Source organism: Drosophila navojoa, chromosome X, assembly GCF_054131105.1.
Source record: "Drosophila navojoa isolate 15081-1374.11 chromosome X, UAZ_NAV_1.0, whole genome shotgun sequence".
NCBI lineage: Eukaryota > Metazoa > Arthropoda > Insecta > Diptera > Drosophilidae > Drosophila > Drosophila navojoa.
In genome coordinates, this window is record NC_142895.1 from 5,138,699 (window position 1) to 5,165,264 (window position 26,566).

At 38.2% G+C, this 26,566-nt stretch overlaps 6 protein-coding genes across 6 annotated transcripts; 2 read left to right on the plus strand and 4 right to left on the minus strand.

Moving 5' to 3' along the window:
- Positions 1–696: 696 nt before the first annotated feature.
- Positions 697–9,292, minus strand: LOC115564288 (cytokine receptor domeless). Its single transcript, XM_030388453.2, has 4 exons — positions 8,925–9,292; positions 7,621–8,798; positions 3,517–4,574; positions 697–3,167 (listed from the first exon to the last, which is right to left on the minus strand). Exons 2-4 carry the CDS (start codon positions 8,796–8,798, stop codon positions 1,648–1,650), a joined length of 3,756 nt encoding a protein of 1,251 aa, XP_030244313.1. The 5' UTR covers positions 8,925–9,292; the 3' UTR covers positions 697–1,647.
- Positions 9,293–9,609: 317 nt separating this feature from the next.
- Positions 9,610–13,410, plus strand: Ubqn (ubiquilin). The gene is made up of 3 exons (XM_030388459.2): positions 9,610–9,928; positions 10,298–11,798; positions 12,742–13,410. The coding sequence occupies exons 1-3, from the start codon at positions 9,833–9,835 to the stop codon at positions 12,816–12,818; spliced, it is 1,674 nt and encodes a 557-aa protein (XP_030244319.1). The 5' UTR covers positions 9,610–9,832; the 3' UTR covers positions 12,819–13,410.
- Positions 13,411–14,939: 1,529 nt separating this feature from the next.
- On the minus strand, positions 14,940–18,791 carry Mer (ezrin/radixin/moesin family protein merlin). The gene is made up of 5 exons (XM_030388456.2): positions 17,792–18,791; positions 17,623–17,725; positions 17,047–17,256; positions 16,746–16,982; positions 14,940–16,668 (listed from the first exon to the last, which is right to left on the minus strand). Exons 1-5 carry the CDS (start codon positions 18,343–18,345, stop codon positions 15,859–15,861), a joined length of 1,914 nt encoding a protein of 637 aa, XP_030244316.1. The 5' UTR covers positions 18,346–18,791; the 3' UTR covers positions 14,940–15,858.
- Positions 18,792–19,263: 472 nt separating this feature from the next.
- LOC115564296 (uncharacterized) lies at positions 19,264–20,442 on the minus strand. Its single transcript, XM_030388465.2, has 2 exons — positions 20,279–20,442; positions 19,264–20,069 (listed from the first exon to the last, which is right to left on the minus strand). The coding sequence occupies exons 1-2, from the start codon at positions 20,299–20,301 to the stop codon at positions 19,754–19,756; spliced, it is 339 nt and encodes a 112-aa protein (XP_030244325.1). The 5' UTR covers positions 20,302–20,442; the 3' UTR covers positions 19,264–19,753.
- Positions 20,443–20,516: 74 nt separating this feature from the next.
- Positions 20,517–23,839, plus strand: Cdc42 (Cell division cycle 42). The gene is made up of 3 exons (XM_030388464.2): positions 20,517–20,674; positions 22,183–22,498; positions 22,575–23,839. The coding sequence occupies exons 2-3, from the start codon at positions 22,211–22,213 to the stop codon at positions 22,860–22,862; spliced, it is 576 nt and encodes a 191-aa protein (XP_030244324.1). The 5' UTR covers positions 20,517–20,674; positions 22,183–22,210; the 3' UTR covers positions 22,863–23,839.
- On the minus strand, positions 22,889–26,474 carry Tcs4 (Threonyl-carbamoyl synthesis 4). Its single transcript, XM_030388463.2, has 2 exons — positions 26,231–26,474; positions 22,889–26,172 (listed from the first exon to the last, which is right to left on the minus strand). Exons 1-2 carry the CDS (start codon positions 26,410–26,412, stop codon positions 25,137–25,139), a joined length of 1,218 nt encoding a protein of 405 aa, XP_030244323.1. The 5' UTR covers positions 26,413–26,474; the 3' UTR covers positions 22,889–25,136.
- Between the last annotated feature and the right edge of the window lie 92 nt (positions 26,475–26,566).

Here is a 26,566-nt window from a genome sequence, read left to right on the forward strand (position 1 = left end):
CTATGCTCATTAATTCAAATTGAAAACATTAGGTTTATCGGCATCCAAAATCGGATTTGTTATCTGTGATACAATGCCTACTTTTCTCTCACTTTCATTTTCACTCTTTCTCCCTCTCTCTTATATGATTCAGTTTATTGATTGCTAAGCCGTCTAATGTGAATTCATACCATATTTATAAATTCAACGGAAATAAAAGTTCATATATGTATTTATGCGCTAAAGACTTCGCTTCTGTTGTATTCCTTATCTCTTTAAATGGAATTTTCACAGACTCCCATTAAACATTGGGAATTACTTGAAAACAAAAAATAAAAACACTAAAGAACTGAATAAGTTCCAGAGAATTAATCGAATTACGCAGAATTTTTTAGTAAATAAATCCCTGATAGATAGACGCAGTCAGTCAATGTGATTGATTGATGGCTTGATTGATAGGTCCTTGGCACGATAACGCTTTAACTGGAACAACGAGCTGCTGATTGGCCAAAAGTGCCCGACTAGCACATACCTTGTACTCTAAAATGGGGAAAGTATAAAAATATCATGATGAGGACTCTATATGTGTATTGCTTAATAGCAACCACTAACCATATGATTAGTGTAACAACTTGATCGATAATTTATCAATAGTTGAGAAACACATACGAATATAAAAAAAATTGATAATTTTGAATAGTTAAAAAAAAGAAAAACTTGCTAAAAAATTATATATTTATATTATATTCTAGTTAATTTAATCAATTGAAATTATAAACATTGCGTGGATTAAGGATAACTTAAAAAAAGAGTTTATCTATTTTCTTCTTATTTGATTAATTTCTAGTGGAAGACAAGTCGACAAAGAGAATAAAAATGCCAGTTTTAGTTTAGTTTTCTTTACATTTTCCTTTTAAAGTAGATAGTATATAATATATATATAGTATATATATATAGTTTATAATCTTAAATTAAATTGGCGCATTGGCGTTTGCCAATTCGTATTACATATAATATAAGTACATACATATATATGTATGCATTTCTGTATATATAGTAGGTAGTCATGTAAAGTTAATTATATATATAAACATATATATATCTATAGATTTATATATAATGTAGCTCATAAACAATACTAGAACGTTATTAATCATTAAAACCTCGAAGAAAAAACTAGCAACGAACAGATGACAAAACGAAAATTAAAAAATGTGTTTAATAATAAATGTAAAAATAAATAATAAAAAAAAAAGAGAAAATGTTTAAAGTACAATGTTCGATATGCGATTGAAACGTACAAGTTACAACTTTACAGGGTATACAAAAGGGAAGAGTATACAAATAGTTCATTAAATACAAGTGGCCGGGCTAAGTGTGTGCGTGTGTGGATGTGGATGTGAATGTGTATGTATGCTAAATGAGCTGATTTATATGATGAGTGTTGCTTGTTCTACATCTCCATCTCTCAAAGTATTCGTAAGTGTGTGTGTGTGTGTGTCAACGGAAGGCAATAGTAGCTGCTAGCTGGCTGCATGTTTCATATGCAGCTAATCCACAAAAATCTCTCTCTTTCTCTCTCTCTCTCTCTCTCTGAGTGTGAGTCTGTGTGTATGTGTTACTCTCTCTCTTTCGCTCGCTCTCTCTGTGCGTGATCCTTTTAGAGCTTTAGAGCATATGACGATTGTGCGCCAATGCATTCAGATCCTGCGGAGTCACATATCCACCAATATTTGGCTGCAATCTTTGCGGCGTTTGCTGCGACTGCTGTGCCGTTGCCGCAGCTGCCGCAGCAGCCGTTGCAACCGTTGGCTTGATCAAGCCATTCCGCTGCAATTGCTCCATGGCCGTATAGCCAAAGCCGTTGGGCATCATCAGCGGCGTGGCAGCTGGCGTTGTCGGCATAGCTGGTCCAGTCACTCCACTCATTGGCGCCAGCGGCTTCAGCTTGTGTAGATCAGACGCCTGCACATAGTTGCTCGTATTGAGCAGGTGCATCGGCGCTTGTGTTGCCGCCGTGGTTGCTGCAGCGGCAGCTGCTGCCGCAGCCGTAGCAGCGGGCGCATTTGTTGGCCGCGACTGCAGCACCTGAACAGGGACGTAGCCACTTAAGGGCATGCTCAACGGTACATGGGCTGTGCTGGGCAATGTGTTGGCCATGCTGCTCGGCGTTGACCAGTTCTTCATTTGCGTGGGCTTTATATAGCCACCAGCATTTGGATTTGGATTTGGATTTACATTTGTGTTTGCATTTAGATTTGGATTCGTTTGGCTGCTTGACTGCAGCTCCGTGGCGGCCATTTGGCTGTCGTCGTCAAGCAGCAGTCTGTGGCCCATCGACATGTAGCTGGACGGTGGCAACGTTGTCAACGTCCGCTCCTCATACGCATCCCGTTGCTCGAGCATGCCGCCGCTTGAGCTGTTGGCTAAAAGCAGCTTGGAGCTCTCGTTGCCGCTGCTAAAGTCTTGTGGCAAATCGTGTTGCGAATAGTGCGGTAGATCGATTCGTGTTGCAATGATGCCGATACCGCCACCGCCGCCGGCACTGCCACCAGTGCCACCACCATTGGAGCCAGGGTCGATGGGTTTCTTGAGGGTCTCATCAATGCCCGGTGGAAGCACTAGATCGATGTCGGACATCTTCAATAGCTTGCGATAGGCCATGTATGCGAATGCACAAAAGAAGATGATGGAGGTAGCCACCTCTACGGAGGTAACAAACACCTTGAAGTTGTTCTGACCCGGCGAGCAGCTCACATCATGGGTGGTCCATGCGGACTTGTGCAAACGATAGAGACTCGAATTGAGATAGTTTTGTATGTCGCTCCATTCCTTATCCGTCAATGGAGGTTGAGCATCACATTTTTGGCTTTGTATTGATTGACGAATGTGCGTCTTGTCCACATGCGTTGATAGCATTGGATCCAATAGTTCCGCATTCACAGCTCGCACCTTGTAATTGAAACGGTGCAACGCCGTACAAACCGGCGTCTTCATTACACAGGTGAGATTTGGACGTGCGCTCACATAACTGAATGGTTGGCCAATTATTGTGTTATTAGCATTCCTCTCAATTATGACCACCTCATAGAACTCCAATCGTCCAGCCGGAAACGACGGCGGCTTCCACTCCAGCACCGTGCTCCACGGCGAATTCTCCACATGTAGCTTAGTCGGCGGCGAGGGCACTGCAAATATTAAATAACAATTAATTTTATGTACATTTGTATCATTTTATTTAAATTAACTGAGCCACTGAGCCGTTCAACGATCAGTGAACGATATGTTCGCAATCATTTTTATCGATAGTGAACGATTCGTTCTGTTGAGCTGCTGTTAACATACGCGAACCGTTCATGAGGTTCGCTGATTAATGTTAATGAACGACTCAACAGCACGATATATCGGTTCAACTATTCTGAAACGAAACTTTATGTTAAATTGTTTAAGTAGTTACAAAAATTATAGATAACTTCAATTCATTTCGAAATGAATTTGCAAATTAAACTTGAAGAAAATATTCTATTGAGCACTTACATCCGACCGCAGTTCTAAAGCGTATCGTATTGCTTGGCTCCGAGTAGTGTATGGTCTTAGCGCGCAAACTGATCTCATATTCCGTGTAGGCAGTCAAGTTGTTTAATACATAGTGTTTCTCATTGTTGACCAGCTCGGCGGTGAGAGTGGGCACATCAAAGTAATTGGTAGTATTGTCATGGGTTATGCTGCCCCGGTATTCGACCAGCATGCCATTCGCCTTGATCGGTTGCTTCCACGCGAGATGCACACTCGAGTTGGTCACATTCAAATACGATAGCTGGCGCGGCGGAGTGGGTGCACCCTGGGCTGTACGCTGGAACAGCTCATCGCTGTATTTGCTGGCACGCTTCGGCGAATACATAGACATCTTGATTGTGTAGAAGGTATAGGGCTCTAGATTCATTATTTTATAGGATGTCGCATCTTTGGGCAGCTCCATGGTTGTACAGTTATCCGGCTTGCCGTCCGATCGCTTGCAATAGGTCAGATTGTAGCCACTTAAGATCGCCGCACAGACACCTTCGGTGCCCCATTTAACGGTTATGGATGTGTCGGTCAGTTCACCAATAGCTGGATCCATCTTGGCCAGATCATCGTTACCATCGCCCGTACAGGTCACCCAATGCATGCCCGTATTCCGGCCAACAAAGTTTGCCGATACGGCCATATTCAGCGATGGCGATTGACCACTTGCCGTGCTATACTCCAAGCGATCCGGAGACACATGCTCGAAGTGAATGGTGCCATTGCACTTGGACAGAAGGGCCGGCTTTGCATTGCACCAGAACACTGTATAATCGATCAATTCCGAGGTGTTCTTCGGTGGCTTCCAACCAAGCGTGTAGCTAGAATTGCTCGAATGATAGACACCCTGTATCTTCAAAGGCATACGCAGCCGCCTATCCTCGCTGCTGATGCTGGGTATATAGAGGCGACTCGCCTCCAAAGAAGTGCCCATGATGTTGCTGCTCCGTATGAAGACCTCGTAGTGTGCATCCCGTTTCCAATTATCAATCGTCGCCGAGTTCGTATCCACTTTAATCTTGGAGGCATCGCTAGCAATGAGAAAGAGCCGAGAGACAAAGGTCAACAAAGGTCAATGTGACAGAAATTTCAGCTTATGTTTCAGTCAATTCACCTGATGTATATAATATATGTTATATGAATCTAGCTCTTGGAAATTATATCAAATTATCGATTTTTATCGATAACAAAGAATTTAGTTTTATAATTGATTTCGAAAAAAGGAAAATAAAATAGCAAAATAATATATGAAAATAAGACTTCATAATACTCATTCATGATCACATTTGCATTTATAAGGTAACTTTTCAGATCAGTTATAGGCATTTATCCGAGATGAAGAAAGGTGTTCTACGGTAGATTTAGAAGCCAGATTTTCAATCTTATGTTTAAAAGAAAACCATTTGATAAATCTTATTATGTCTGTACAGCATTTCATATGCTTATATCAGGCGTAATCATATGCATACATACAAATGTATGTATATATGAATACATATACATACACATATACAAATGTAAATGTATTCCAAAGTTCACGTCTCTAGACGTGCAACAGACAACTCTGATATACCCCATTTCACTGTGTGAATGAGTATAAATCCATTTATTTGTCTGTTATATGTAGCTCAGATAATTAATTAGGAAATTCCAGAACTAATTATTTTCTATGTATTTCTTTCTTATAAAATTTTTGATATCAATGCAGAGCTCTTCAAGCGAAAATCTTTTCAAATTCAACTTCTGTTCTAAGTAATTGCGATAACGCAACTATTTTTCGAATATTAACGAGAGATACTGACAGACAGACAGACGGTCGGACAAAGCGACTTATGCTATACCTACATACAGACATCTATAGATACATACATACATTTGTACATACAGACATGTGTCTGTATGTATACGTAGCACGTTGAAATTTTCTTGAAAATTGTTTATTTTTAAAAATTCTTTGAATTTTCGTATGTTTGGTTGAGCATTCATTACGTTCCTGCAATGGGTATGTGCCGTTTAATAAGAAATGCGCTTTTATAATGTAAAAACAAGCAAGTGGAGGAGCAGCAAATTGAAGGCAAGTCGACGAGTCGATACCCTAGCTGAACACATGATATGATATGAGAAACATATATACATACATATAAATATAAATGAATCAAAAGTTATGCCTATTTAATATATGTATGTCGGATTTTACGCTCAATCCGCAGAATCTTCATTGAACTGAAGATATAACTAGATAAAAAAGGAATTATTCTCAGAGCACTTCTATATTAGATCAATTATATATATATACATATATTCCTAACCAGAATCAAAACTCATGTGGGTATGTATAAAATTTTGATTCTTAGCGAACTTTTATATATATGTATATATTTGTAACACATTTGATAACTGTACCGTTATGCAACATTGTTAGGGTATAGCATATGATTGCTTCAGCTAGATGAAAATTAATGGAAATTTCTCAATGTTTCAGTGCAGTTCCGCATCAGGCATGCGACCAGATGTATTCGTATAAATACAAATGTAGGTATTTATGTACATATGTATGTGTATGTATGTGGGTTCATACATATATGTATGTATGTACATGCATGTTTATAGTTTTAATTCGACTTAAATAACGACGCTTTGCTGCAATTTGAGAATCGGAGTATGTACATACATACATATGCCCATATATACTAATACACCTAAGTATATACATATGTATACATATACATATGTAAGTATTTATAGCTGTTGCTCGCTAATTGAAGCGAGCAATTATTAAAATTGCCCCAAATTAAGATTTGTAGCTAAGCAACGTTTAGCTTGAAGTGTTTTTTTTTTTTTTTTTTAATTTATATTTACAGGGTATATAAAATCTTTACTAACATATCAAAAAATTGCACATTTTCATTATATTGACAAGGTGGCAACGCTGTGCGCAGCTATTGTAAACAATAATACAAAATTTCATTAAATTCACACACACAAAATAAAACAAAATTTAAATTGAACTTTGTAATCGTTACAATGAGGTAAAGAAGCAGAGCGTTGCCAGACTTTTGTATTTTGCACTGTGGCAGTTGTTGGCAAGAAATATAAGTTTACACGATGCATTTAGTCGTGATTAATTATCAATTAAATGGAAGTAGAAACAAACAATTCTCTAGAAATAGGAAATGCTTGAAAAACGAGCTTTTCGCGTTAATCATTTTTATAGCCGTATATACAAATGTGTATATGTATGTATGTAGTTCATAATTGAAAATAAACATACCATTTGGATATTAATTTGCGAGAAAACAACAATAAAATAACAATTCATGACCATACTATTGAGAATATTTATTTTTGTGTTCAATAAAACCAAACATTGATGCATTCATGTGTGTGTGTGCCTCTGTATATGTATTGGCTAATAATGATAAACTTCACAAATGCTTATCATATTTATTATTCCTAAAACTCATTAATACCTGGAACTATTATATGAAAGTATTTACTAGCTAATCGCAAAAAAGGTAAACGAAATCGGTTTAAGTGTTAATGAAAGCTAAGAGAATGTTTTAATTGCTCATTCTTGGGGTTAATCGTGTAAACTTTGTACTTTCAATCGAAATGGTGAAAGCTTATCATGATTTCGTTACCTCGTGTAATTCTAATTATCATGACAAGCTTTATGACTGGTATATATGTGTGTAAATAAACGTATTTAAATATAATGATAAGCTAAATGCCAGTCCATGGTTATGGTGGGAGTTTAGAGACAATATGGTATCGTATAAACGCAATATTCGACATAAATGGTTTAAGTCAAGCCTAGAACAGCCCTTGCACTTGTAGTGCTGTAACCATATCATATATTGATCATAGATTATATATTGATACATCATTTATATTTATACATATGTAAATATTTAATGATCGTGTAAACGTACTTCAAAATAATTTTACTACTTTAGTTTTAAGAAAGTTTCTTCGGCGATTGAAGGCATTTATCAGCTAATCACGTTCAATGTTTAGACACCCAATCAAGTTTAACTTTAAAGTTCATCGTGTAAACGATTTGATTGTTTTACTCACCTGATAGTATCATTGCATCGAATCTCGCTAATTACATAGGTAAAGTTGTCACCATTCATCTCATGCTTTTGCAGCTGCTCCCAGTAGAGGGTGAGCGATGACTCCGACGAATAGACATAGAAGCTGCCGTTGGTTACGCGCGGCGGCCGCGCCGGTCGCTCGGCAGCTGTGCGAAATTCATAGTTGAGCGGCGGACTCCAACGGGATTTGGTTTTATTATTGCGCACGCGCAGCTCCAATAGATAGTTGTAGCCGGGATATGGCAGTTCAGTGAGACAGAGCGTATCCTTGGCAGCCGATGAGTTATTGCGCCACATGGGACGCATCAAGGTGGGAAAGTTTTCAGGTGTGACGAGGACACGCCAGAGAACGCCGCCAACGAAATTGCTGCGCCGCGGCATCTCCCACGATAAACAGATCGAGTCCTTTGTCCGATTGAGCAGCTTCAAGTTTTGGCCAGGACGTGCGAGGACCATGCGCTCCACATTATTCACCTCGATATCCTGGCTGGCATTGCCCAACGTGTTGGCAATGTCCAAGCGAAAGAAATAGATTTGCGAAAACTTCTTATACTGTTCGCTAGTTATATTGCAATTGACCACAGGCGCCGCATCAAAGTTGCAATCAACATAGTAGCGATAATTCGTATTCTTGTCCGTTGTAAAGCTGATATTGTATTTAGTATTAATGCTATTCCTTGGCTCGGTGAAATTGCAAAACATATAGTCCCAATCGTAGCTGGTGCAATTGAAATCTTGGACCGGCAACGGCTTGGTGCCCACATCCACCTTCGATGAGAACATGCCCATCTCTTTGCACATGCACAGATATTCGCCCTCCTGATCGGACATATTCTTAAAGGACATCATTATGGTGGTCTCGTTGATAATTTGCAGATCGCTGCCATTGAAGTAACGCACAGCATCATTGATATTCGCTTTGAAATACAAATCGTTCACCCTGCAGGTCTCATTTGTTTTCGACGAATCGAAGAAGGCCTGATTGATGGTACAGGTGATATTTAGATCGCTGCCAACGGGCACCTCCGCCTTCTCCGGCACCACCCAGCCGGGTGACGGAGGCTGTCCATTTATGCCCACAATACAGCAGGCTACAATAACAGCGAGCACAAATGTTATTTGTTGCATTTTTGTTTCTTTGCAATCATTGATTTGCATCTGCAATTATATACCAAAATTTACATGCTTTTTAATATAAATATCCATATTTATTTATCAATTTATTTAAATAGGTCCACACATTGTACACACAAACACAATCATTTACTTGAAGTAAGTACACACCTTTTCTATTCGATAGACAAGAAAATACCTGGGGCACGGGTACGAGGCACTTGTTGGCACTGGTATTGGTAATTCTCAGAAAAACCGTTTTATATATGTTACCCAAAAATTCCAAGAACTGATTTTTATGGCATTTTGATTCGTATGCTTGTACCAAATACAGCTCTTCTTTTCTATGCCCAAGGCAAAAATTAGTTTTTAACGAACGTTTAGATTCTATATTTGAATAACTATAATCAACGTATTTTGTTTTTTCGTTGTTTATTGTTGCGTTTTAATAAACACATGCACACGATCTCACTACTCAACCGTTTGCTTTGCCTTATGCGTTGCCTTTTGCTTGTCGTTTGCTTCAACCAGTGTGGCCGGACAGCATTGACGCGACACTGGTATTTTAACGACAAAAAATACATAATATACGTAGAAATAAATTTAAATTATTTCGGTAATTAAATTCAAATATTTGAGCACTTCATTTTCAATCTATTACATTTATAATAACAATAAAATTATTTTGTAGCAACATTTTACATATTTTAAATGTTAACATGTCGATTTCTGTGCTTTGAGTTTTAAATAGAATATATTCCTCAACTGCGCCACTCAAATGACATAAATCGGAATTTGTGTGTGACCACACTAAAAGCATTTTAGTGATCATTTTTGATTGTGCGGTGTTGGTCACACTAGCTCTGTATGTGACATATATTTATATGTGTGTGTGTGTCGTATGTGAGAAAGTGACGAATTACTTTTCATCAAATGGAAAATAATTTATTTTGAAAGCACATATAAATTTCAATAGGCGATCACAAAAAAATATAGAAAATAAAAAAACTGCAAAAAAACATTGTGAAAACAGCATTATATTAAACGCATCAAACTAGCGCGAAAAAAACAATATCAAAATGGCCGAAGGCGGTAGTAAGCGCATCAACGTGGTAGTTAAAACGCCAAAGGACAAGAAAACTGTTGAAGTCGATGAAGATTCTGGAATAAAAGATGTGAGTACTTGTATTTGGGAGTATGTGATGGTACATGGTCAACGGCGAGGGCAGAGGCAGTCTAATAAAACATAATTATTGCGGCTAAGCACTGTCCGGAGGGTGGGCACACTTGTCTTCTGTGCACCACGTATGTGTGTGCATGTGTGCGTGCATGCCTATAATTGAAGGTACAGTGCATTTTTTCTAGAAAGGATGGCAAAGTGCAAATAATGTATATGCATGTGTATGTGTGTATGCTAGTGTGTCATTGTATGTAAATATTGATGATGATGGGGCAACATTGTTCGTTGTTTTTCTTTACATTTTGCAATTAAAATTGAATTGTTTTTATTAGTGTTGATTTATAAAATTCTTTCTTTCAATTAGTTCAAAATTTTGGTGGCACAAAAATTTGAGGCTGAACCCGAGCAATTGGTGCTAATCTTTGCTGGTAAAATCATGAAGGACACCGACACCCTTAAAATGCATAACATCAAGGACAATTTGACAGTACATCTCGTTATCAAAGCGCCCACACGTACGAATGAAGCGCCGGCACGTGCACCGGCCGATGTACGTCAAACACCGTTTGGCCTGAACCATTTTGGTGGATTGGCTGGTATGGAAGCACTAGGAGCCGGGTCGAATACTTTTATGGATTTGCAGGCACGCATGCAGAATGAATTGTTAAATAATGGGGATATGTTGCGCACACTGATGGATAATCCGCTGGTGCAGCAAATGATGAACAATCCCGAGACTATGCGTCAGCTGATCACGTCGAATCCACAAATGCAGGATTTAATGCAGCGTAATCCAGAAATTTCGCATATGCTTAACAATCCTGATCTGTTGCGTCAGACAATGGAGTTGGCACGCAATCCGTCGATGTTGCAGGAGCTAATGCGTTCGCATGATCGTGCTATGTCGAATTTGGAATCGGTGCCAGGTGGCTATAGCGCACTGCAGCGCATCTATCGTGATATACAGGAGCCGATGATGAATGCGGCAACCGAATCCTTTGGACGCAATCCGTTTGCCGGACTTGTTGAGGGCGGCGGTGGCGGTACTACCGGAGTTAATCCACAGCAGGGCACGGAGAATCGCAATCCGTTGCCAAATCCATGGGGCACTGGAAGCGGCAATCGAAGTGGCACCAATTCCAACTCCCAAAGCAACAATTCGGGCCCAAACAATCAACGTGGCGGGGATCTGCCACCAAACAATGTACTCAATACACCGGCAATGCGTAGCCTGCTTCAACAGATGGCCGATAATCCAGCATTGATGCAAAATCTATTGAACGCCCCCTATACACGTTCGATGATGGAATCGATGTCACAGGATCCAGATATGGCGTCACGTTTGCTAAGCACCAGCCCCCTGTTGGCAAACAATCCACAGCTGCAGGATCAGGTGCGACAAATGATGCCTCAGTTTATGGCACAGATGCAGAATCCGGATGTGATGAACATGCTAACCAATCCGGAGGCAATCAATGCCATCCTGCAGATTCAACAGGGCATGGAACAGCTGCGTAGCGCTGCACCGAATCTAGTTGGTACACTGGGCATACCACCACCTCCACCTGGCATCAATCCCACTGACCCGGCTAGCGGCGATGGCAACACAACCAACAATTCCACTAATAGCGCCACCAATGCCAGCAGCATTAATTCAACAACACCAAACAATGCTAGTGCCGCGAATCCACCATTGGCACCCGGCGGCGGACCCAATGCCCAGCTCTTTAATGAATTCATGATGCGCATGCTCAACGGCATGTCCAATAATGCAGACAGCACGCAGCCACCAGAGGTGCGCTACCAATCCCAACTGGAGCAGCTCAATTCAATGGGTTTTGTCAACCGTGATGCCAATTTGCAGGGTAGGCTGACTAGATTATTTAAATATATATAGCTAGTTGAGTGCATATATAGATGTATATCTATATAAGATGATATTTGATAATAATCGACCGGAGTGTAGATTAGTTTAAGACAGTCTTACTAAATATATAGGTTGTAGAGGCAGACGTATATATTTAGTTATATACCAATCATGTCCCATATAGAAAGTTGATCCATGTGTTGATAGACAGTTAATCTCTTTGTACTCATATGTATTTGGGCAGTGAAAAATCAAACGGATCATATAAATCAAATTAAAATTCCACATTTGAGTGTACTAGTTAGTCGATTAATTTTTCAGCTAAGCCACGTATGTTCCAGTCCAGTGCAATTGGTTATCTAATGGTTAAACTATATAACTATATAAACTTGAGTCATGTCAACTCTTACTAGTCGATCCTTAGCCTAATAGCTCAACAATGTCTATACTATATGTATTTATCTCTCGTATAACTTTGTAAGTTCCCTCAGATCGAGCTAGTATATATATATATATATATATATATATATATTTGTTCTATGAATAATCTTTGAAATAAATTGAGTGCATTATAATCTAATCTAAACTCATGTAAACGAACGAGTCAGTAAATCTATTTATAGAAGAGGATGTGTGCTTTATAGAGGAGTATAATCTACTTTAAGCAAACTAGTCAGGAAATCTTCTTGTAGAAGAGGAAATAGAGTGTGCTTTATAGATGATTGATTATACTTAATTGTAGTATAATATCATATAACTAAATTTATAGACTGATCTATATTAGATATAAAGTATATTTGAAGCTAGCCGATTCTCTGCTACAAGAGCATATCAACTGTCACACAAATAACAAGCTATATATATTGAAATTGATATCCATATCTATTCTATATATACTCATCCGATCTCTCTCTCTCTCTCTTTCTCTTTATCCACAACAGCTCTTATTGCAACGTTTGGGGATATCAATGCAGCCGTGGAGCGTTTGTTGTCGCTGAATCAGTTGTCCCTGAGTTAACATTGTTAAGGCGAATGCCTTCTGTACACGCCAATATCGTCTCTTTGTATCTATGTCTATATATTTATATACGTATATATATATATATATGCTTGTATATATATATATATATATATATATAAAGTTATATAAATATATACATCTATAAATATGTGTGTGTGTGTGTCGCATTGATTGGGTGTGTGTGTGTGCGGCTGTGGTGTGTGTGCATATAGAATAGTAATTGCTACATCGCGAATTGTTTGACGGGGAATAAAATGAGATGCCACGCCCCCACAGAAAGAGGCTAACAGCAGAGCTGTTGTGTTTGCTGATAAACCTTGACACACATATACACCCTCATATATATACAGAAAAAAAAGAAATACCTATATATAAATATATAACAAACACACAATACACAGCACACACACACACACATCTAGCGTAAGCAATTGAGATGCAGATGAAGAAAAACATTTACGCCTGGAAGCCTATAAATTAAATACACACACACACACACATAATTAGGCTTCAAAATTTCCACATTACACAGGATAAAAAAGAGAAAAACATAAACCAACTACAAAAAGAAAATACAAAAAAACAAAAATGCTTACAAAAAAATTCAGAAAATATATATATATATATATATATATATATAAGTCTGTACTATATATATATATCCATATATATACATATATATATGTATATGTAATAATTATATTTACAATGAATGAAAAGAAACAAAAATAAGAACAAGCCAAAGTCTGGGACAGATATGGGGCAGCGATATTGTTAATAACAATTGATGTGTGGCTATATATATATATAGGATTTCAAGGAGGGCCAAGGAAATCAGAAGCTACAAACAAGTTTCTAATTCAAATTGTTTAATATATAGTCAACAATTATATATATATAAATATATATATACAATTTTTTTTAAATAATTTTAACAAACTTTCTTCTGTTTTTATTTGTTGATGTACATTTTCTAAAAAAAAAAAAAAAACAAGATATATATACATATATATATCAAATATTCCACGGTGTTAAAAAAAAAAAAACAAAAAACAAAACAAGAAAACCAACAAAAAGACGTAAATATTTGAAATTCCTTAGTACGAAAGAATGAAACTTTTTGTCATAATTTGCGGGTTGATGGTAGCAAGGGGGGGAGCTATATATAAAAATATATCTATTTTTTTCCGAGGAAAGCTTAAAGGTGCGTGTTCCAAATTTAACATTAAAAATTTATATGCAATATAACATATATAATATATATGTGTGCAAAAGTTGGCAAAGGACACGCCACTACATAAGTTAAAAAGAAAAATAAAATATTAAAAAAAAAAATTAAAAAAAAAGAAAACGACAAAAAAACCTATTCGTTAGGAAAACTACGTTTACGTGTTTCTGTGTGAAAACCTAAAAGAGTAAAATAAAATAAATGTAAATGGTAAAATGTTTTTCAACAGTTGGAAAAGTCAGCTGCCTACAATTTTAATCGATAGGCGGCCATGTTCCTGTTCCTACTGTGGTGGGCTTCTTGGATCTGGTTCGATAAATGCGTGATTCTCGAATCAAAAGCTGCTTAGTTAACTTCAAAAGCAGCGCTGCCACATCAAAATGTCCTTAGGACTTTTGAAGGGAAAAAATAAATACGTTAGAAATGTGCCCAGCTGCCATTCACTAAACACTCGAGTGTAAGGAGCATAGCAATATAAAAGAAGCAACAGCTATGCATCAAAATAGATTAGAGCAGGAAGGAAGTAGTTATGCCATTTTAAAAACTACAAGCAAGGCTGACAACGAAAATACGTATGAGTATTTGTATGTAAATGTACATTAATGGTACTTACTGTTCGATACTAAGGATAGCCTTTTAAATAATTAGGTCTATCAGTAAAAAGTAATATACATATGTATATAAATGAGGCTGGTTGTCTACAGTGCCCCACAGCTTACCTCAAACAGCACGTAAACAAAATTGTATATGGTCCAGACGTATCGGGTTGATCTAGTTAATCGTAGTTAGTAATATTGTGCATCATGGAGATTCCAATCCTTTGCCTTCTTTAAACCTTACCGTTTTTCCAACTCAAAAAATACCTTACCATAATAAAAAAAAAACGAGTCTGAGTCATTTATATATGTATATTTATTGTACGCCCTGATATAAAAGGTTTTATTGAATTCGGCAACAAATCTTAGTATAATGCCAACGTTAAGGGCTTAGAGCTATTGACATGGTATTACATTGATACACTGAGAGAAAACGAATACAGTGACAAACTCGTACAATGATATTCAAACGCATCAAATATAAATATATACAAAATACACTGGAGACAAATTGCAAATTACAAGCAGAGAATTGAATTACCATGATATACATTGAAATAAATAGCTACGTATATACGGTGAGACGACATATCACGGTTTACACTGAGCCAAAAACTATACAGTAAGTTGAATTGAGTGACAAATCAGAAAACATAAATTGATACAAATGGTTTTTCTATAAACTGAAGTAAAAGCTGTACAGTAAGTTACATTAAGTGATAAATTAGATTGACACATTAATTGTCTATACACCGACACAAAAACTTTACAGAAAGTTGAATTTAGTGATAAATTAGATGACGCACATTGATACAAATTGCTTGACTATGCACTGAAACAAAAACGGTACAGAAAGTTGAATTTGGTGACAAATTAGATGACGCACATTGAAACAAATTGTTGGACTGACTATACACTGAAGTAAAAGCTATACAATAAGTTGAATTGAGTGACAAATTAGACAACATACATACATTGATACAAATTGTTTGTCTATACAAAGTACAGTGAAACATAGATACAGTAATACAGTGATTCACATGATATACACTGAGATAAATAGATGTGCACACACACACACACGCAAGCAAATGAATGTTCACAAAATTGACAAAAATAACTAGAATATTGCTTAAAAGTTGACGCTGTATGAGTCTTGATTAGGTAGTTTCTGTTTCTCTCTTTGTTTTTTGCAGTGTATCTTCCGCTGCTATTAGAGCTCCTCAAAGAAGGCGACACGCGCCTTGGTCGAACCGGATTTGAGTTTCTTAAGCGTTGAATATTTATTCTCGCCCGCCTTTATCTGCGCCTCGCTGAGTATATCCAGATTACTTTGATTCTGTTCAATTTTATGTGGTGCGATTTCGCTGCGCAGCGTTTGCAATTGATTTTGCACCTGTTTCTTGGACTTGCGCAGGTATTCCAAATGGCTGCGCTCCATCTCGTTGGCGATCTGTTCCATTTCATTGTCGGTTAGGATAAATTTCTTGGGTTCAAAGTCGTCGGAAATGCCGCTAGAGTTATCGCCCATCACAATATAGTGGGAGGCAGAGTTGGTTAGCTCCGCTCCCCCGGCGGTTTCCAGATCATTTGTGGAGCTGCTCGTGGTCAGCGAGGGTGTACTGATTGCCGCAATGCTTGATGGATTATTAACATTGGCCTGAGAGACCGTCGATGCTGTTAGCAGACTGTCCGTCGACGATTTGCGCCCACTGTTGAGGAAGTTCAGCAGACGTGCGGTGGCTTCTCTCTCGGCCATTTTGGCACAGATCAGCTCCTTTTTGAGCTTCTCTGTTTCGGCCTCGCGTTTGTCATTCTCCACAGTCAGCTGGAGCATATAGAAGTCGGCATCTCTGATCTTCTTCTCCAAATCGTGCTTCTCGCGCTCCACCTTCATTTGACGCTCACGCAAACGATCCATTTCTGTCTTAAAGTGATTCGCCTTGCATTCGGTTAGCTGCATTTGCTCCTCGTTCACGCGACTCTTCTCGAAGTACAGCTCCTTTGTCTCCTCGGACCGACGCTACAGAGGAAATTATGATCATGATAGATATACAAATATATATATATATATATTAAATATAGAATCGTTTAGCTTACCAACGCATCGCTAGCCATACGCATCTCGTCCTGCAGATGCTCGAGCCGCTTTTCCAGTTCGTAGCGCTCGTGTTCCGCCTTCTCGCGAAGCTGCTTTTCTCTTATAAACTTCTTCCGTTCGATTTGGCGTCGCTGTTTTTCCTCCTTGGCCTGCGCTTTCATCTGCTGGATCTCCATGGTGTCCGGCTTGCGGCGTCTCATATAGAGATCGTGATTGCCCTTGCACAAGTCAAGTATCTGCAAACGGATTTGAGGTTATGTTAAGACAGAACATTCAATGAAGTTGATGTTATTCACTCACCATTTTGTTAATGTGCAAGTCCTGCGAGTAAAATATAAAGTTCGACACTTTGGCATCCACTAAACGTATCGTGAATTTCTTGTCATCGAAACTAACGTGTCGTATCTCGTTCCATTGGAACGTTGTCTTTGGGGTTAGCTTGTCGCGTTCATCATAGATGTTCAGACCCACGGCCGTAACGCCCAGCCACAATTTGGTTTTGTTCTTATTCTAAGGTTAGGAGTATAAAATTAGGTCAAATCAGATGTAAAGTATATGAGGTTAGGTTAAGATTAGATAAATGTAGAGTTATGTACGTTTCTGGACTCGAATCCTGCCTTGTTTTAGTTAAGATCAACATTAGGTTCGATTTTGAGCTCAAGTTAAGGTAATACGATCATTTCAATATGAGGTTATATTCGTTTCTAACCATACCCTTGGGTTAGTTTCAGCTAAGATTGACGCTAGGAAGGAGAGTATTAGTTTAGGTTTACGATATCGAATTCGAATTAATCTGATGTTTTACTTCTTTGTTTGGTTGAGTAACGTGTGAGGTTAGATACATTTTCGAACTCTATTTGTGGTTAGATTACACACCGTAATAGGAAAGTAGTTAACACCATACATGTCCAGATCTTGTGCAATTTTTAGATACTCCATTTCCACTTCATCTCGAGTCATGGGCTCATGATCCATATACCTAGAAATTTTATTCGAAATCTAGCTGTAGAGGCTTTTGAGGTATGTCTATTTTTTCGATACCCACCAGGTCTTGATGCGCTCCTCCCACATTTCGGGTGTCATTTGATACTGATCAGTGACGCCCTTGGGCAGCAGTTCACCGCCGGCTAGCATGCCATCCTTGTAGGTCTCATAGTCGTAGGGCCCATATTGAACATGGACCGCATACGAGGCAAGCAAAACCGATGCCTCAGGCCGACAATAGATGTCCATCGATAGAATGCTCTGTTTCACTTGCAAGAAGAACAAATGCTGCGTTATCTCTTGTATCAGCTCTTCGCTGACGTTTTCCGGAAAGAATTTCGCATAGAAACTGAAGACGTAAATGTTATTGTTTGCATGCAATTCGACGCGCTGATCTTTGACCTTTTTGTCCATTTTGAGCCAGGAGACATTGTTGCGCGTATCGACATACTGCAGTCCAAAATACCATGATTCACGCAGCCCAATCGTACGACAAACCAGATCGAATAACTCTTGGCCGGTGGCGCGCGTCTCCAATTCGAACTCCAGCTCCGAATCGAAGGTGCTCACGCGCACCGGCAATGAACGGTTCTTCTTCGAACCGAATGGGCTCATCCTCTACAGCGACGGTGATTGTGATTCCGATTTCAATATCGATTGTGATGTATTATTGTTCAGCTATTAACTATTTGCGCATACATATGTATGTATGTATATGTACATAAATATATATATGTATATATATATATATATATTTACATATAATTGGCTATTATGTGAGGCTATTGTGTTTACTTGTTGCACTTGTCAAACATTTTCCACTTCGTTCGCATTCGCACATATTGCATTTATGTATTTGACTTTTTGTTTGTGTAAATACTGGACTGGCACAGCGAAGGCACTTAATTGAATATGTTATAACTAAATTTTTAACAATATATTACAACATTTTTACTTTGTCAAAAATAAATTGCGAGCGTATAAATAGCAACAACAAAGAATGAGTGTGGCTGCATGCATGTGTGCGATCGTGTGTATGTATGTGTATGTCGGACGTGAATGCGTACCAATGTGAATGAGAGAGAGAGCGACAGCGAGCAAGAGAGCGTTCAGTTGATGGTAGAAGAGCGAGCGAACGCTTATTGCACTATCGCAATTGAAGAAGCCAACAGTAACGTTTAATACGCCAAAGCACAGTGGTGCGCAGTCCCAAAAACAGTCCTAAGTGTAAATTCAACAAAGAAATACGTGAACGAATTTTTTCAATTTTTTTTTTAGAAAAAAACCTATAATACTTTATTAACAGTATTGCTGCTTCATACATGGCTTGTCTAACTTAACTTAAGTATATTATATTGAAGTTAAGGACTCCAGCACACAACTCTAGAACAATTGTAACGTCTATTAAACATAGTTACCAGATTTAACAAATGTTGCGTGTGTGCAGAAAAAAATTTGAAAAGTCTTATGGTATTTATGTGTACGTAGATATTTAAAAATTACTAACTATATGTATATATTTTACGACTCTCATCTTGTTGTTCTGTTTTGCTTGTAGAGGTTTGTATTCAACAGTAGTTATCGTTAGCTAAAGCTTACTTTTAATTCTACATACATACACAAATATACATTTGTATACGTTTCGAACACATTTTGTCTCAATTCGCAGAAATTTGAATACTTAACATATTTAAACTGTTTTGTTTGTAGCTTCTTATAAATGAACCTTTAAAGATAGAAGATCGGCTAAGTAATCCATCTGAGTTTATTTCTTTGAATTATTGGCACTATCAGCTATCATATTGCTATTTATTCTGTTAACGAATGGTTAAGGCAAGCGATTTGATTATTCCTTGTTCATTTTTGTGTATAGCGTTATCTATTATGTTTATATGAGATTTGAATTGATTTCTTGTTTTTCTTTTGTATCACCTTGACTGAAGCGTGTTGTATGCGCATTTATTCTTATTATATTTGTTTGTCTTAGAGCATTAAGTTGAATCCATTTGTGTCCTATAAAATCTTAGTGATTGTGTCGCTTAACACGTTCAACGTGTAAGTCATATAACATTTTGTTCTTCTCATAATAGTATGGATTTTGATCAGCATTCAACTCGGGATTGTAATCATATATGCCACCGCCGACCACTTCTGCTGGACTGATTCCTCCATTTTGGATCGTTGGTAATATGTAATTATTATTATCATTAATTAGATTTGGTATGCTGCAGTTGCTACTGCTGCTGCTATTCCCATCGTCGTAGTTTAAATGCAAATTGTTGATACGCTTGGAAAGGGGGGTCGATTCGCAAGGTAGATCATCTTCCCGACTTCGTTTTCTGAAAATAGTTTAGTTATATTAATATGTACATAAATAAAATTCAAGTGAAAAATATTTGGCCATGAATTAAATAAACTGCAGGTCACTGTAATGGTGTTCATGCATATGTACGTTTCTCAATTTATGCATGCGCATGACTGCATTAAGTCGCAATTGACATTACTCGATTGGTTGATTTTCTTAAATATGGCTTAATAAATTACATACCTGTTTTTTAAAAACCCAGCCATTTTTATGTCATTCGGTCGTTTACAAATTTTTTGATCAGTGCCTGGCGATTGAAATATTGGTCGCCTACTTTGTTGTCGCTGGTCCTATTCCTCTCTTATTCTTGTTCTAAATGACAGATGAGAGAGTTGCATTTAATCGGAGTGGCAACATTGTATCATAGTGCTGCCATTTATAAACGTCAAAATTACGATAGCGATTGTCGCAGTGGCAACCCTGTGCTTCGTCATTCGCACGCATACAGATTACTATTGCTGCAGAGAACGAACACACAAAAGAAAAATAGTAGTTTTCTATACGAATCGACGCCCAACCCAGCCCAAAAAATAGCGAAAACTAAACAAATATATCTGCCGATTTCAATTTAGATCAGTTGTAAGTAAAATTGTGTAGGCCAACGCAAGGGCATGTTTTTATTAACTGAGCAAAAAAAAAAAATAAACCAATACATCTGGTGTGCCAATAAAGAGAAAATTCTGTCGAGTGAAAAGTGACGAAAAATGTTAACGATGACTGCTTTAGCTGCTAGTGTCTGCTCTATACGTCAGTGTGCGTGTGTGTGTGTATGAGTACGTCAGTGTGTGTTGCTGCAAACGATTGGCTCAATTTTATTCTTGCTGCTGGCAAAATTTTCGAAATGTGAACATAATTTGTGCATTTCGTTTTGCCTGGCTTTCTAATAATTATAAACTCCCCGTACGTGTGTGTGTGTGTGTGTGGGCGATGCAAAACAATATGCGCATATGCATGTGCCTGTATGCATGTATGTGTGTATATTTATACACAAGTGCATTTGTGTCAAAATAAATTAGCATATTGGCTGCAGCAAAACTACGTTTAAGGCACACACGCGCGCACTTAAATTCATATGCATGCATATACGCTATCGACGTGTGTGTATGTGTGATTTGGTTATGGCAGGGGCCACTGCATATTTCATATTAGAACTGGCTGCGCGCTTATCTAGGCACTTTGTGTATGTGTGTGTGAGTGCCTGTTGTTGTTTTTTCTCTCTTTATTTTTCTTTTATTCTGCACGCACACATGCACAGCTTGAGTCATCGCCTTTGCCTGCGGCTCTCTGCTTTATGCTCCATTAAAAGGAAGCCGGCGGTGACGGCGACTGCGACGACAATGATACCCGGCTGTATAATGTGTGTGTGTGAATAGTAGGGTGTAAGTGTATGTGTGTATTCTCTGTGTACAAAGTTCCACAAATACCACTCACACGCATAGATAAGACAATAGTTAAGCAAAAAATTAAAATAAAATAAAATTACAAGGAAATGGCAATATGCGTCTCGCCTCTGATATGAAGTATTTTTGCACGTACATACATACAAACATGTTTCTTTTGTAAATAATATGTGTGAGTGTTTGTGTTTGGGTGTGTGTTGATATTAAAAAAGCGCACTCCCAAATGAGTCCAATGCATCCCCTCTCATCTCCTACCCTCGCCCATTCTGATATTTAACCACCCTGCGGTTGAAGAACTTGACAATCACTTGGCCGGGCAAGGGCCTTCCCTTATTTCCACGCCCACGCGCCTCTTTGCGAAAGTAATTAAGCCATATGAGACGGCACACAGACACACACCCATACATATGTATGTATGCATATTTACACACATGACTGTTTGGGCTACAGTGAAACCAGTGAAGAGAATATAGCCTATAAGGAGCATGATTTGGCAAGCTTAGATGTATGAATCACTTGACTCTTTGGCCTACCGTGGAACTTGTGAAGCTTAGCAATTGATCTGGCGTCGCTCCTAGGCCCATGACATGATGCGTGTCGACAGATGAACCTTGCATATTGAGTGCTTACAGCTTGCTTCGATTTATCATAAATAGCATGTATTGATATATGTTTTGGAATTCGCAGAAAACGCGTTAAAAATAACTCGTACGGCATGCAAACCATCAAGTGCGTGGTAGTTGGTGATGGAGCTGTGGGCAAGACCTGTCTGCTTATATCGTACACAACCAACAAATTTCCATCAGAGTATGTGCCAACTGTATTTGACAATTATGCGGTGACCGTTATGATCGGCGGTGAGCCGTATACGCTGGGACTCTTCGATACCGCCGGACAAGAGGATTACGATCGATTGCGTCCACTGTCATATCCACAAACGGACGTCTTTCTTGTCTGCTTCTCGGTGGTCAGTCCCAGTTCCTTTGAGAATGTCAAAGAGAAGGTAAGCAAACAAAGAAAGTGAGGGGAAGCGTGTAGGAGCATTAATATAACATATATAACATTGTCTTCTGTTACAGTGGGTGCCCGAGATAACGCACCATTGCCAAAAGACGCCGTTCCTGCTGGTTGGCACACAAATCGATTTGCGCGACGAGACGAGCACGTTGGAGAAACTGGCGAAGAACAAGCAAAAGCCAATCACATCCGAGCAGGGCGAGAAGCTGGCCAAGGAACTGAAGGCAGTCAAATATGTTGAATGCTCGGCCCTCACGCAGAAGGGACTGAAGAATGTATTCGATGAGGCAATTCTGGCCGCCTTAGAGCCGCCAGAGCCGACCAAGCGGAGGAAATGCAGGTTCCTCTAATTTCTTTTGTATCCATTCGTTGTTCGTGTGTATTTTTTTTTTAAATGGTTTTTTTTTTCGGTTGCTTCCCTTTTTTTCTCTGCTTCGCTCTCAAAGGAATCAAAGAAAGCCCTCATATATAGCTATATATATATATATATATATTTACGCGTATGTATATATATATATATTTATATATATGTATGTGTATATATATATATGTTTCTTTCCCTTTTTTTCTTTTTTAAATTGTTTATTTTTCTTTCTTCAATTTGCTTTTTAACCAGTGCTCTATCTAAGCCAAACCCTAATTTAACTTTTATTATAAAATTATATAACTATATATATATAAACATATATATATTTTTCGTATCTAAACACTCTCTGTCCCCTCCATATTAAGATAAAAGAGAAAACAACAATAAATAGTGAACAAAAAAAAAAAACAAATTATTTATATTAAGAGAAGCAAAAGAGAAAAACAGAAAAGCAAAACTAAAAATTAAAAATAAAACAAACGTAAACAAAACTGAAAACTTGTGCAGATTTGCATGTTTTGCATAAATTCAACTATATATATATGTATATGTATACTATATATAAATATATGCATATATAGATGTGTGAAAGAAGAAGAGCTGCTCACAGCAATAGTAAACTCAGCGAGCAGAAAGAGAGACAACAAACCATATTTATATATATATATATACATATATTTATATATATATATATATAATCATAAACAATATGTCTACCAATTGTTTACAAACACACACACGCAATAAATAACGGTACACAAAATATAACTAAAAAAAATATATATATATATAATAATAAAAGCTATGCGTAATGTATGTAAAACGCAATTATGTAATAAACAAAACAAAAATTAAGAGTATTGAAATATATAAGTAAAACGTTGCAAACAACAACACAAAAATAAATAAAAAACATATTTAGAAACACAAGAAAAAAATACAAAAAAAAAAAAAACAAAATCAACTAAACTCTATATAAGTAATCCAAACAAAAACATGAAGCAAAAGAGAAAAACAAAAACAAACAAAACAAAAATTGTATTGTAGTGCAGCATAAAAAACAAAAACAAAAATGTAGTAGAAGAAGAAGAAGCAGAAACGAAGTCGGCAGATGGAAAAAGAACTAATGCATTTTTTAATATTTTTATATGTATACATTATCAATTTTTACATTTTTTTTTTAGACATTAGAGATTTGACATTATTGATTTCAGATAATATAATAAAACAAGAAAGAAAAAAACAAAACAAATATATATATATATATATAATGTATAAACAAACTAAATGAAATCAACTTTGGGTCGATGAAACGGGGAGATCTATGTGGTTAAAAAAAAAGTATCTATGTGAGGATGCAGATGGACTTATCCTTAGAGATAGGGATGAAACCATATTAATGGAAGGATACATTTATATCTGAATAAAGATGTAACTATATATATAAATGGATGTGTTTATATCTATGAATGACTGTATCTATATCTATAGACCGATATATCTATCGTTGGATCAATCAAAGTCTGAATAGGAATGTATCTATATACAAGGATGTCTCCTTCTGTATAAACATGCAGATATATCTATACTAGTATGCGTCTACATATTTATCCCTATATCAGAATTTTGTGGGTATTATGAGTTAGAAAGAGATGCAGAACCAAAACCTTTTTTTAGGGTTCAATAAGTATACTTTCTATATATAGATCACCTGTCAGCTATACTTAGGCTTGCTATCCAGGTGTATTGTCCGCTTATTTTAGAAACTTGTGGTAGGTCAGGCCTATACATTGAATCAATCAGCATATATATACGTATCGGACAGCAACACTCATCGTATATTATAAAGTTGATTCATCGTAAGCTGTTTGCTTAACTCATTATCAACTACTTTAGTGCTATAACCATTAAAATATATATGCTGCAATTAATTTATATAGCGGATCGGCACTTTATATAACGTATCTGCTGAGAAAGTAGAGCATTTTCTTTGTTTTTATTGATTACTGCAAAGCCTTTGTTCTTAGCTCTATGACTACCAAAAGTTAAGTACCTAAAACGTTATTGCAGTGAGCGTGGACATTAGATGAATCGTCCATGCGCATTATACGACTGCTATAGCTTGACTGTTGCTATATTAACGTCAGATGACTCAATCAGCCTTGTCTGCATGTATTAACAAAATCTTATCAGTTATAGTACTTTTATATTACAACAGTTATAGTACATAGATTTCTTTTTTAAAGACCGTGCTCCACTAGAGCGGTTTAATCCACTTGCATTTGATGGCCGCCAATTCTACATCGGCAACCATCGACTGCTGAAATCCAGCGCTGCCTGCGATGTCGATCTTGTCAATGTCCAGTCGCAGACTCTGATTTGGATCTTGGAGAAGCTGCTCGATGCCATGCCAGGCAATCATGACTCCGTTGTCGGAGCAGTAGAGCTTTGACGGTCGATAACAGCGGCAGTTGTAGGCGTTAGCTAAATGCTTTAGATTCTCGAAAATGGCATCATTGTTCGCCACGCCTCCCGATATGACAAGTGTGGGCGGCGCAGCTCCAAAGAGCTGCCGCTCCAAACAGTACTCCAGAGCGCGTTGCGTCCGATGCATAAGATGGCGACTGACTGCATTTAGCAGACCCGCACAGAAGTCCCGATAGTTGCTAATGATGCCATCTGGAGGTGTTCGCTCCTCGCGCTCCTGCTTGCGTATAGCACGAAAGGAATTGTTCTTGATGCCCGCAAAGCTGAAATTGCAATTGCGCTGTTGCGCCAAAGGCAATGGAAACTCGAATGCAGTCGGGTTCTTGGCATCTCGAGCAGCATGTTCAATGGCCTGTCCGCCATTCCACAGTCTGTACTGTGGCAGCACATAGAGCCGCAGACGTCGTGCAATCTTATCGAATGCCTCGCCAGGTGCGTCGTCCAGTGTTTCGCCGAGCAGCGTCAGCCGACCAGGCCCATTAACCATCGCCAGTTGGCTGTGGCCACCGCTAATGAGCAGGCATAGGTATGGATAACTTATTTCAGTCGGATGCTCCATGCGCGCCTGCAAGGCATGCGCCTCCATGTGGTGTACGGGCAACATAGGTTTGTGATGGCGGCGTGCCAGATGGCGGGCAAAGCGCAGACCCACAATTAAGCTCAAGGGTAGGCCCGGGTGTGTGGTCACCGCAATCCCGGCCAGCTGCTCCGGCTGCAGTTGCGCCTGCTCCAGGCACCGCTCATAGGCAGCTGCAATGCGCGCTCTATGAAGATCCTGAGCACGTGGTGGTATAATGCCGCCGTAACTAGTAATTTATATACATAAATATATTTCTTTTATTTACAATGTGAAGTATTTGTTACCGGGTGTGAAACTTCTGCTGGGACTCAAGCACATTGGCGTGCACTCGGCCGCTTGTGTCCACTATGGCAATGCCGGTGTCATCGCAGGAGGTTTCGATGCCCAGCATATAGCTGACCAAGCGTTGGCCCAGTCGACTGCATGCAGCTGGATATTTAGGCAATTGCGATGCGGCTGCATACATAACACAAATTTACCGGCTTTTCAAATTAAACAACAACAACAGCACATGGTAAATATAGTGCACATCTGGCATCGTTGCCTTGGCAAACAGCTGTTGGTGTCGGTTGGTGCATTCAAACTATCTGGCAGCACTAACTGGTGACTTCTGGCAGCGT

Coding starts and splice junctions, on each gene's coding strand:
- Cdc42 (XM_030388464.2), top strand. CDS start 22,211: ATGCAAACCATCAAGTGCGTGGTAGTTGGTGATGGAGCTGTGGGCAAG. Junction 22,499..22,574: donor TTGAGAATGTCAAAGAGAAG/GTAAGCAAACAA, acceptor CTTCTGTTACAG/TGGGTGCCCGAGATAACGCA.
- LOC115564296 (XM_030388465.2), bottom strand. CDS start 20,301: ATGGCTGGGTTTTTAAAAAACAG. Junction 20,070..20,278: donor GCTGGGTTTTTAAAAAACAG/GTATGTAATTTA, acceptor AACTATTTTCAG/AAAACGAAGTCGGGAAGATG.
- LOC115564288 (XM_030388453.2), bottom strand. CDS start 8,798: ATGCAAATCAATGATTGCAAAGAAACAAAAATGCAACAAATAACATTT. Junction 4,575..7,620: donor CGATGCAATGATACTATCAG/GTGAGTAAAACA, acceptor TCTCATTGCTAG/CGATGCCTCCAAGATTAAAG. Junction 3,168..3,516: donor CTTTAGAACTGCGGTCGGAT/GTAAGTGCTCAA, acceptor TAATATTTGCAG/TGCCCTCGCCGCCGACTAAG.
- Ubqn (XM_030388459.2), top strand. CDS start 9,833: ATGGCCGAAGGCGGTAGTAAGCGCATCAACGTGGTAGTTAAAACGCCA. Junction 9,929..10,297: donor AAGATTCTGGAATAAAAGAT/GTGAGTACTTGT, acceptor TCTTTCAATTAG/TTCAAAATTTTGGTGGCACA. Junction 11,799..12,741: donor CCGTGATGCCAATTTGCAGG/GTAGGCTGACTA, acceptor TATCCACAACAG/CTCTTATTGCAACGTTTGGG.
- Tcs4 (XM_030388463.2), bottom strand. CDS start 26,412: ATGTATGCAGCCGCATCGCAATTGCCTAAATATCCAGCTGCATGCAGT. Junction 26,173..26,230: donor CAGCAGAAGTTTCACACCCG/GTAACAAATACT, acceptor ATAAATTACTAG/TTACGGCGGCATTATACCAC.
- Mer (XM_030388456.2), bottom strand. CDS start 18,345: ATGAGCCCATTCGGTTCGAAGAAGAACCGTTCATTGCCGGTGCGCGTG. Junction 16,983..17,046: donor ACTTGCACATTAACAAAATG/GTGAGTGAATAA, acceptor ATCCGTTTGCAG/ATACTTGACTTGTGCAAGGG. Junction 16,669..16,745: donor GTATGGCTAGCGATGCGTTG/GTAAGCTAAACG, acceptor TTTCCTCTGTAG/CGTCGGTCCGAGGAGACAAA.